An 11,176-nucleotide genomic window follows, 5' to 3' on the forward strand; every position below is an offset into this window, starting at 1 on the left:
AATTTACACCCAGGTTTCTGAGGTTGGGAAGTAGTGATCAATTTAAGGGTGGGCACCTCTGGCACAGACAGAACATACAGATTAGTTTATCATGTCATTTTCATGTGACTGTAGATAAGTCATTGTAAGATTGCAAAAAGATGAACCACACGTTCCATGCTGTTGATCAATATGATCTAATCCCATTAAGGTCATTAATTTGTTGATCTTGGCTGTAAATGAGGATATACTAATGGCCACCTATTGTTATGCCAATACAGACCTCAGAATGTGTGGTAATTCCTTTGGCCTGGTGTTACTTGTTTTGTGTCCTGGAAAAAGATAATCACCTTAAGTCTCAGCACATTAACACCTAACAAAAGTGATGAATAGTTGGGTGTCTGGTAATGTGATTTAGTTGGTTTTGGGGTGGAAACCTTATATCAATGCCGACTGGCAGGCAGAAACCTCTTATCGTATCTCCATATTTTTAACTTTTTGTGTTTTTCATACATTAATGCCATACTTCTTAATACACAACAGTATCAAACGTAGCAGATCTGCAAGCTCTAAACGTGATGCGCAGCGATGCATTTTAAGCCTGTCGATCTGATCCTTTTGATATATTTTTAATTTGAATCCTGAAAAGTAACCCGACAGACGACAATGTCCAAAAGTATTTCAGGAAATGGAAAAAAGAACCTGTGTTCCAATGGATCCAATGTAGTTATTATAGACTCAGCTCTTGTTAATACTTTTCATTAGTTAAATATTTATAAAAACCCACAGATAGGCCGTGCTGCAACCCAAGAAAAAGTGCCTAGAAAATGATTTTCGTTCCCGCGTATTTGGCACTACGATTTCAATGCATATTTCCATAGACAATACCCTTCTGGACTTTGGGTTAAAAGTTCTCCGCATAATATCCTGCAGTATTTTGTCACAAGCCAGAAATGTATATACAAGTGTATAACCAAAAAACGAAAATCTTGTGCTGCTGTTTTTGCTTGTAAAATGTGTTATATTGATTGTGGCAACACAAACTATTTCTCAAATGTCATAAATACATATACCTAACATCTGAAAAAAGTATTGGTGCCTTAGTTTACTCATATGTGAATTTAGATCATGAAATGTAGCAAATTTGTTAAAGAACTTAAGTGATGGCACCTAGCTCAATGAAACATACATAGTTAATTTAGCCAAAAGCTTATGTTTCATACATAGAAAATGTCACAACCTACTGTGTAATGAAAGGTAGAAAAGAAAAGCAGCCCACCTTGGCCCAAAATGGCTGAAAATCTATCAAAACGTTACCACGCCCCCTAAATTGGAATAATGCAAAAAATGGACAAGACTAAAAATAAATGCACTAAAGGTCAGAATTATTACAACATATGGTATGAAACATTTATTCAAGTATCACAAAGTGTCACAGAATCTGGATTTAGCTAGGGCGCCCAAGCTGGCAACCTTTGGGGTCGCCATAGCAGCCAAATCCATGGCTGCTATACCTAAAATGGTTATGGCTGTAATATTTGAACCAGATGAGCTACAAATGCAAACATTGTGTCTATTTCATGTTTTTTTACCATTACAAACACATTGGAATGCTTATAATTATGATTGAGTGTGTCTGGAACCTTAATTTGCATATTTACAAGATGGAACTAAGTGAAAACGAGTGAACTTTTGACATTTTTGACAAACTTAAAAAGCATTAGAACACATTGAAATGCTCCGATTTATGAGTACATCTATCCAGAAAACTCTAATATATGTTTTTATATATATGGCCACTATACCCAAAAAACTTATTCAACATTTTCACCCAGAACACCTTTAGGAACAGCCTAAAAAAAGCAACCTTTGTATTACACATTTCATTTTTTTAAAACAATACAAAATGAAAGTAATGGAGTTCAGTACATTCCTATTGATAAGAGTATGAGTAGGAGTATGACCAACTAACTTCACACTCGGCATGCACGTTGCTGCTGACCCCAGCACAGGGACATTTATATGTCCGGTGTCGAGTTGATTGGATAGGTGGTTGTCCAGAACTACTTACAGTATGTACGCCCATGCATGGGTATGGGCGTATTAGTGTAGTGTAGTGTAGTGTAGTGTAGTCATATATGGAGATCTGGTTGTCCAGAACCGCTTATTCAAACTACCTACAGTCCTACAGTATGTACTACACCCATACATAGATATTGGCATATCAGTATAGTTTAGTATAGCATAGGCTATAGCATAGTATAGTATAGTACCAGTAAGTCTGAGGGCGAGAAGCGACCTCACCCTAACGGACTGCATTAATAACTTTGGGGCAGGCCCATCTAGAGTTTACATGGACAGGTATCAGTCAAAAGGGAGACATCGAAGAGGAAGGATGGATGGGGAAGGATCAACATATGGAATGTCAGAACAGATTCTGACATACAGTATATCCATATGGAGATCTAAGGGTTGGGGTCAGTTGTAGAGTTGCTGGCCAATATTGATGACATCAGGGATCTCCATCCCTGATGATGTCACGTGATGTCACTCACGAGACATGGGCACCATATATGGGGGCTTACCATATATGTATGGGGATTTTGAGTGATTTTGACTGACGGAAAATGCGCAATTTCATAGTAAATGCGACCTGTGGTCGCAATAATATAGTATAGTCATATATGGAGATCGGGTTGTCCAGAACTGCTGATCCAACGATATGCCCCTCCCTGATGACAGGGAGGAACTGTGGAAATCTTGCTGCATTGTGACCGATGGTGAGTGACTACGTCGGCCCCCTTCAGTTTGCATACCAGGTGGACATTGGGTTTGATGATGTCATCATCTACATGCTAAACAGGGCATTCACACACCTTGGCACCATGGGCAACGCAGTTAGAATCATGCTTTTTTTCTTCAGAACTATCCAGTCACAACTGCTTACAGAAGCTTGCGTTGATGGGGGTGGACCATGGTTTGGTGGCATGGATCTCAGACTATCTCTCGGGCAGACCACAGTATGTGAGACTGCAGGGTTGTCTGTTCAGAGGTGCTGGTGAACATCACGGGCGCTCCCCAGGGCACAGTGCTGTCACCTTTCCTGTTCACCCTATAAACATCTGACTTCCACTTCGAGTACAAGACATGTCAGTTGTCACCTGCATCTCAGGTAACAACACTGTTGAGCACGCATGGTTACGGAGCCTCTGGCTCAATGCTAGCAAGACCAAGAAGATAGTGGTGGACTATGGCACGACCAAGAGTGTACCTCCGGTTCCTAGCAACATAAGGTAGTGGAGAATGTAGACAACTACAAGTTTCTAGGAGTGCACCTGAACAGGTCGTTGGACTGGTCTGACTACTCTGATCTTCTGTTCTTCTCAAGAAGGCTCAGATTTTTTAGTGTGTGCAACAGGATGCTGCAAATGGCTGGTGAGGAAGGCGGGCTCCGTCGTGGAGCATACAGCGAGGAAGCTGTACGCCTTAATGGCAAACCCGAGTGTTCTAGATAGTACCCACATTCCAATGGGTTTCTAATGATTAAAAAACACAAAATCGACACTGCATTTGTAGCTCATCTGGTTCAAATGTTACAGCGTTTTATGTGGCGGCCATATTGGATATTGGACTGACTAACTGCACTTGAGCTGGGGGGGGGGGGGGGGGGGGGTGATGTGCAAATGTCAGATACTGTGACACTTTGTGGTACTTGTATACATGTTTCATACCATATGTTGTAATAATTCTGACCTTTAGTGCATTTATTTTTAGCCTTTTTTCATGATCTAGATTCACATATGAGTAAACTAAGGCACCAATACTTGTTTCAGATGTTAGGTATATGTATTTATGACATTTGAGAAAGATTTGGTGTTGCCAAAATCAATATAAAACATTTTACAAGCAAAAACAGCAGCACAAGATTTTCGTTTTTTGGTTATACACTTGTATATACATTTCTGGCTTGTGACAAAATACTGCAGGATATTATGCGGAGAACTTTTAACCCAAAGTCCAGAAGGGTATTGTCTATGGAAATATGCATTGAAATCGTAGTGCCAAAGACGCGGGAACGAAACCGAACGAAAAGGGACCTCGCAGCACGGCCTAAGACAGACCTAACTACTTTCCACCTGGCCTCCTATTTTAGGCATGTAATTATAGTTATAATTTAGTTGTGAGCTTGTAGATCATCACTTTGTCATATGACAAAGTGTGGCAATGCGTAAAGGTGCGAAAAAATAACAAAATATGGCATTAATTTATGGGAGATTTAAAAAAGAAAGGATGAAATATGGTAATAATAAGGTTTCTGACTCTGAACGTGAGAATATTATACTCGCCTCATTACGATACGGTTTGGGCCTGTTGAGAACTTAGTTTTCGCCGACTGCAGGGCGTGGCTGCGCTAATAACTTTGGGTCGGGCCCGTCTAGAGTTTGGAGGCGTGACAGACAGACTGACTGACTGACATATTTTGCAGGTTTTCATAGTAATCTGCGATCTACAGTCGCAATAAATAATAAAATGAGAGTGCAAAAAAGCAAAAGATCTGCATGTGTTTTGAGTGTTTATCAATTATCATATTCAGTTACTAGGTTTGCTAAGGACTAAAATACTTTTCCCATTCCTTATGAAAACACCACTCCTTGTATACCTAAGTTTGGGTCATGTTCCAAGGCTGCAGTAGGGGGAAGTATCTAAACACCTCCCGCTTGTGTGTTCCTTCCTCTTCCTGTCAGAGATCCCGGACTTCCTGTCGGAGGAGGAGTGTCGCGTGGTGGTGCAGCTGGCTCAGCTGAAGGGTCTAATGGAGAGCCAGCCCACAGCGCCACCCAGTGGGACACCAGAGGAGAGCAGCCAGCCTGGCCTGTCCCTCAGCACGGAGGAGATCTTCAGCCTGCTGGACCTGGACCAGGACGGACTGCTGCAGAGGCAGGAGGTGACTTTGCACTGCGTGACAGTGCGTGTAGTCTCGTGTACTTAGCAGACAACTATTCCACAATCTTCAAATGATATAAATATATAGAGAGTCTGGAACTGCCGTGCACGTCATGAAAGCAGAGAATGGAAGCTGCCACCTGCTCGTCATTTAAATATGTTTTAAAATATATTTACATTTTATTTGAGAATGTCCATTTCTGATAAGCAGCAAGCTATATTCACTTTGATTATTTTGGCTTATAATGGGACACATTTGCGCGATTTAAACGGAAGCGGGGAGGAGGCGTCACTTCCCCTCTAATCATTTTCAGAGCTACCGTTCGTCGTGACTCACCAAAAAATACAATCAGTGACAAATTGTAACACTTCAGAGTGTGTGTGGTCACTCAGTGGTGTGATGTGAACCAGCAGCTGTTGTGTGTTGAACCAGATCATCAGTCACTCGCGCTCTCGGGACGGGACTTGGCTGAGCCCAGACAACCTGAGGCAGATACTCACTAGTTTGGATGCACGTCCAGCAGGTATGTAGAGGTGTGTGTGTGCACACACTTGTGTGTGTGTGTGTACTTGTGTTAAGTGTCCCCAAGTATAACTTTGTCGTAAAGCAGGGTAGTGCAGAAATAGCCAATGTGTTGTGTTGTGAGCTTGTAGTGGATATGGACAGGAGGAAGGGGGGAGGATAACACTCACTGGTACATACTGTAGAGGGAGGAATAAGAAGGTGGGGCATTGTTGAATATTATAGGTTGGGTAAGTTATATTTCTTAAAACCTTTTTGGGTTGTTTAAGGTTAAAGCACTATATTCTAATCACTGCTATAGAGTGATTGTTCAGTAAAAGAGGTCCCCCTAGTCTCTCCAGCTCTTATAAACGGAAAATACATTTTCAGGGGATATTTATGAGCTTCATTTTTATTGTGAACTTTCAGAATATATATTTAACACTTATTTTAACCAAAGAAAATCACTTTCCCTACTTTTAACGGAATCTGTTTTAGATGGTTGATAATATAACGTGTAACTAGCCGACTGCTATGCTAACCTTAGATTATTAAATTCCACACATACAGTATCTGCACATCTCTCGGTTTGTATTCCAGCTGCCCTCTGATAGTTATCAAGTTATCAAGCTCCTCTCCTGACAGGTATGCTGACCTTGGAGGAGTTTCGACACATATACGACGTATCCCAGCATGCCGGGCAGCAGCGCGGCGGGGCGCACCTGGGTCAGGTCAAACGAAAAAGCAAACACACGTTGTTGTACCAAGGGCCCGGATCTCACCACGTGCTATACACTCTTAGGAACAGGTAACACAACACACACACACACACACACTATAAATGGCCACTTTAATGTTGTTTTAACCCCATCCTGGACAATCTGACATTGAACTTTCCTATGTGTTCGATGTCATGTCACACAGGACCACAATAGAAACAAGTCCCCGGGACATCTGCTAGTTTCTGCTAGTTTTTCCAAGTGTGAGAACTTATCGATTTAGAAGGCATTTGTGGAATCTGCCTCAAAGGTCTTAACCCATTTTGGGCGGGAACCCCTTTTGGTGTTTTAAACATTATGTTATAATTTAGCTATTGAAAAATAGCAGATCTACAAGCTCATATGAACTTGTAGGTCTGCTATTTTTGAAAAATCGTTAAAATGTGCCTTTTTCTTTCCGAAAATTGTCATGATTTAGAAAACTTTTTTTTTTTAATTTCGACGTCAGGCCTGAATGGGTTAAGGGATTAACAACATGCTCTTATTGAAAACCCTTTCCCGGGTTGTTTTTCCGTTTCAACCCAGAGTGACGCGACTGACCCGTCTTCCGTCGGCCCTGGTGGAGCTGAGCGAGCCGCTGCAGGTCATCCGCTATGAGGACGGAGGCTTCAGCAACGTCCACCACCACAGCAGCCCCACCCACTCAGAGACCACCTGCGCTCACACCCGACTGGCGGGAAACACGTCTGCGCTCACAGAGATCGCATGCAGGTAACTGATGCCGTGATCTGTGTCTGTGTGTGTGTGTGTGTGTGTGTGTGTGTGTGTGTGTGTGTGTGTGTGTGTGTGTGTGTGTGTGTGTGTGTGTGTGTGTGTGTGTGTGTGTGTGTGTGTGTGCGTGTGCGTGTGTGCGTCAAGTAAATGGCCGGAATTCAAAATGTACTGTAAAAGTACACACGTATTGGTATAAAAATGTACTTGAAGTGACAAAAGTAGAAAGTACTCTTTATGCAGAATCTCTCAGTATAATGTATAAAATCTTGTGATCTTGTAGATGGGCTATTTTCAAATGGCCGAAATGTATAGGACTGAAGTGTTTTTCGGTAATAATAATCTAAATCTACAAAGTATCTAGTAACTAAAGTTTTCAAATAAATGTAGTGGAGTAAAAGTAAAATATTTGGATCCGAGATGTAGTGGAGTACAAGTAAAAGTATTGGAAAGTAAAGTTGTACAGTACTTATTAAGTAAATTAACTTGTTACTTTACACAACTGGTGTGTGGTATAATTTTAAACACAATCTGAAGCACTGGTGGTGCTTGAATCTTTGATGCATTGTTGGGCTTTGTTACAGTGCCCTCTGGTGGACAAATGGGCAGTCAAAGTTACATTAGTTTCACTGTCATTGTTCACAACTTCACATGGTTCAACTAATAACGATACAATATTAAGAACTTACTTGTTTAGGGCAGCAGTTAAACAAACATTTACGACGTGAGACGTCAAGTGGCTAATTGAAATACATCTTGTGACTTAATGTGTTTTTATTTATGCACCAACACACTGCATTCACATCTCGTAACGAGTTTAGTGTCGGTGAATCTGCAATGAATGTGGCAGCCAAGCACAGTGGGCTCACACTGCACATTGATATGACGTCAAACTGGTGTTTTTGTCCCAAACTGCGTAAAAATTAGAAAAAGGCTGCACACTCGTAGCCACGATGCTGTATATTTATTGACAAGAATCCAACGTTTCGACCTAGTAGGTCTTCTTCAGGGAATGATTAATTCCCTGAATCATAATGTTTTAACTAAGCATTATGTTATACTTTAGCTATTGAAAAATAGCAGATCTACAAGCTCATAGGGAACCCCTTTTGGTGTTTTAACTAAGCATTATGTTATACTTTAGCTATTGAAAATTAGCAGATCTACAAGCTCGTAGCTTGTAGGTCTGCTATTTTTTAAAAATCGTGAGTGATTTGTGTTCCTCTTCATCCATCCCAGGTACATCACCGTGCTGTTCTACCTAAACTCTGTGGAGGACGGTGGACACTCCACCTTCCCTGTGGCCGACAATCGTACCTTTGAGGAGGAGGTGGGTGTGTGCTGTGCTCTCTTGGCCCATTTAGACCTGAGGACGATTCTACAAAATGTCTTCTTAAATCCTGAAAGTTTTCTAAAATACCTATGTTTCTATGTCAGTGGTTCTCAACAATTTCATGTCAAGGACCGACCCCCAGAATTATCTGTATTTGGTTGCGGACCCCCATCTGAAAATATGTAGTTCCAACTTTCAGGGACCTCCTCCCAGAAGCAAACATTTGAGTTAAAATGGGTTAGCCTGGTTTCCAGCCTGTTTCGCTGCACTCTGTGATCACTTCGCTACTCGGTCTGGAAAGTCTCCTACCTCCACGGTAGGTGGGACGTGCCAAAACTGAGAAATCAACCCCGATGCTTCTGATTGGTCTGTGGTGCATGTTGGGACAAATAGACAAAACACACCAGTGTTGGTGAGGTGATGGCCTAAGGCAGTAAATGAGAAAAAGGCTGCACACTCGTAGCCACGATGCTGTATATTTATTGACAAGAATCCAACGTTTCGACCTACTAGGTCTTCTTCAGGGAATGTGTGTGCGCGCACAAAGGAAAAACAGTGACACAGTGTGTTATTGTTTATTCCCTTTGTGTGAATTCTTGTTCATGTATTTGTAGTGTCTGATTCAAATCGCTCTACACTTGTGGGATCGCTCTACACTTCCTTGTTTTCCATTTTTATTCATTTCCTTCTGTCTTTCTTTGCGTGCGTGCATGCGCGTGCATGTGTGTGTGCGCGTGCATGTGTGCGCCAGGCACTTGTCCAGGACGGTGTGGATCTGACGGACACACGGCAGACATGTGACAGAGGGAACCTACGAGTCAAACCCACCACAGGGACGGCCCTGCTGTGGTACAACCATCTGTCTGACGGCAGAGGTGAGCGTGAGGAGAGTGGAGACCAAGAGGGTCCCCATCAGCAAAATGTGTTAATACAGCGCCACAATCATTTTAACACTTTATCCATTTATACAATGGGCTATTCAATAATAGCAGACAAGCTCACAGCGCGTCACTTCATGCCGTGCTGTGATCTTGTACATCTGCTATTTTGTTTTTTTAATTTTGATTGCTTTTTAACATTTCGCGGCCAAATTTATATCAACTTGGCAGAAACTCGTTTGAGAACTACTCTGGTGTACATTTTGCACATTTTCTTTGAGCATATTTTGTTTCTGGTCCTCTCCCCCTCTCTCCTGCGGGTGCCCACCAGGTTGGATGGGTGAGCTGGACGAGTACTCTCTCCACGGAGGCTGCCCGGTGGCCCGTGGGGTCAAATGGGAGGCCAACAGCTGGGTGAACGTGGACCCGGACCAGCAGCGGCAGGCACGCTACCAGAGACTGGTGACCCACAGGCAGGAAGCCAAGCCTGGCATGGACGAGCAGCAGTACCACCCCATGTCACACAGCGACCTCCACCAAGACCTATAGCCACGCAGGCCTATGCACATTTTTTATAATGGTGGTAAATCTTTGCTACATTCATGTTTTTTTTGTTTGTTTGTTTGTTTTTTATTCCACTTCTCAGTCTGGGAGGATTCAATTTGAGCCTGATTTCTGAACGTCAACTGTTAGAGTACGTACCGAAGGCGCTTCGATAGCGCTCAACAAATCACAGTAAGAAGGGAAGTGACGTGACCAAAGATATTTGAAATGGTACACAAATCCTACAAATGGTCTCTTATAAGTCTGATCTCGCGAACGCCCGTTTACTGGTGTTAGACCCCGCGAGAGCATTTCTTGGACAGAAAATGTTTGATAATAAAGTAGATTTTCTCCTGATTTGTCTTTCTGAAAAATCAGTGGCAATGGGACTATAGAATGGTTCAAAAGCTGTGTTCACGTTCACTCCAATAGACTCCAACCTGCTTCCGGTCTCCTAAAAAGGGAGTCACCTACTTCACACAGATACTGGAAGTAGACCGGAGATAGGGATAGGGAGTCACCTACTTCACACAGATACTGGAAGTAGACCGGAGATACCATGTCTACTTCACACAGATACTGGAAGTAGACCGGAGATACCATGTCTACTTCACACAGATACTGGAAGTAGACCGGAGATACCATGTCTACTTCACACAGATACTGGAAGTAGACCGGAGATACCATGTCTACTTCACACAGATACTGGAAGTAGACCGGAGATACCATGTCTACTTCACACAGATACTGGAAGTAGACCGGAGATACCATGTCTACTTCACACAGATACTGGAAGTAGACCGGAGATACCATGTCTTTAAGGGAGTCACCTACTTCACACAGATACAGGAAGTAGACCGGAGATACCATGTCTTTAAGGGAGTCACCTACTTCACACAGATACAGGAAGTAGACCGGAGATACTTCACACAGATACAAGGACAGTCTAAGAAGGATGAGACGCGAAGACCGTACGGGCGACGCCATGTTGCTTTGGAAGGAAAGAAACATGCGCAGTTGAGACCAAGGAAGCTGAACGCGGAAGTGTTGGCTGCATATAGCCCATTGCGCATGTTTCTTTCCTTCCAAAGCAACATGGCGTCGCCCGTACGGTCTTCGCGTCTCATCCTTCTTAGACTGTCCTTGCACAGATACAGGAAGTAGACCGGAGATACCATGTCTTTATTTTTTAGGGTCTTGGATTTTACATTGGAAGGCTCTTTTCCTGCCCGCCCACCGACCAATCAGAATAGTAGGCTCTTGGGCGTCCGAAACTGACCCTTTCACATAGGAAGAGTCCCAGACTGAGAAGCCAAGTGAAAAAAAAACTGTAGCGAGTCAGTCTGGATTCCAAGCTATAGGGAAATCTAATGTTAAACCTGTGATCTATCATCCTGCTACAGAAGGGAATTTCTGAAACAACCAACTGGTTGTTTACAGAGGCCACGAATATTGATGGGAATACCAAGGTTTTTGCACATATTAGGCACTAGAGGTTTGTTTTTTC

General features: G+C 42.6%; 1 protein-coding gene across 3 annotated transcripts in view; it reads left to right on the plus strand.

The window, feature by feature from the left end:
• Positions 1–10,291, plus strand: part of LOC306914445 (transmembrane prolyl 4-hydroxylase-like) — a 70,656-nt gene extending 60,365 nt beyond the window's left edge. For all 3 annotated transcript variants that reach the window (XM_079491468.1, XM_079491467.1, XM_079491466.1), the window contains exons 4-10: positions 4,725–4,924; positions 5,357–5,447; positions 6,071–6,233; positions 6,730–6,915; positions 8,155–8,245; positions 9,000–9,123; positions 9,458–10,291. In XM_079491468.1, the coding sequence (XP_079347594.1) occupies positions 4,725–4,924; positions 5,357–5,447; positions 6,071–6,233; positions 6,730–6,915; positions 8,155–8,245; positions 9,000–9,123; positions 9,458–9,675 (1,073 nt within the window). In that variant the 3' untranslated portion in view covers positions 9,676–10,291. The remainder of the gene's footprint in view (positions 1–4,724; positions 4,925–5,356; positions 5,448–6,070; positions 6,234–6,729; positions 6,916–8,154; positions 8,246–8,999; positions 9,124–9,457) is intronic.
• The last annotated feature ends 885 nt before the right edge of the window (positions 10,292–11,176 follow it).

The sequence above is a fragment of the Electrona antarctica genome (genome assembly GCF_951216825.1).
Source record: "Electrona antarctica genome assembly, chromosome: 2".
NCBI lineage: Eukaryota > Metazoa > Chordata > Actinopteri > Myctophiformes > Myctophidae > Electrona > Electrona antarctica.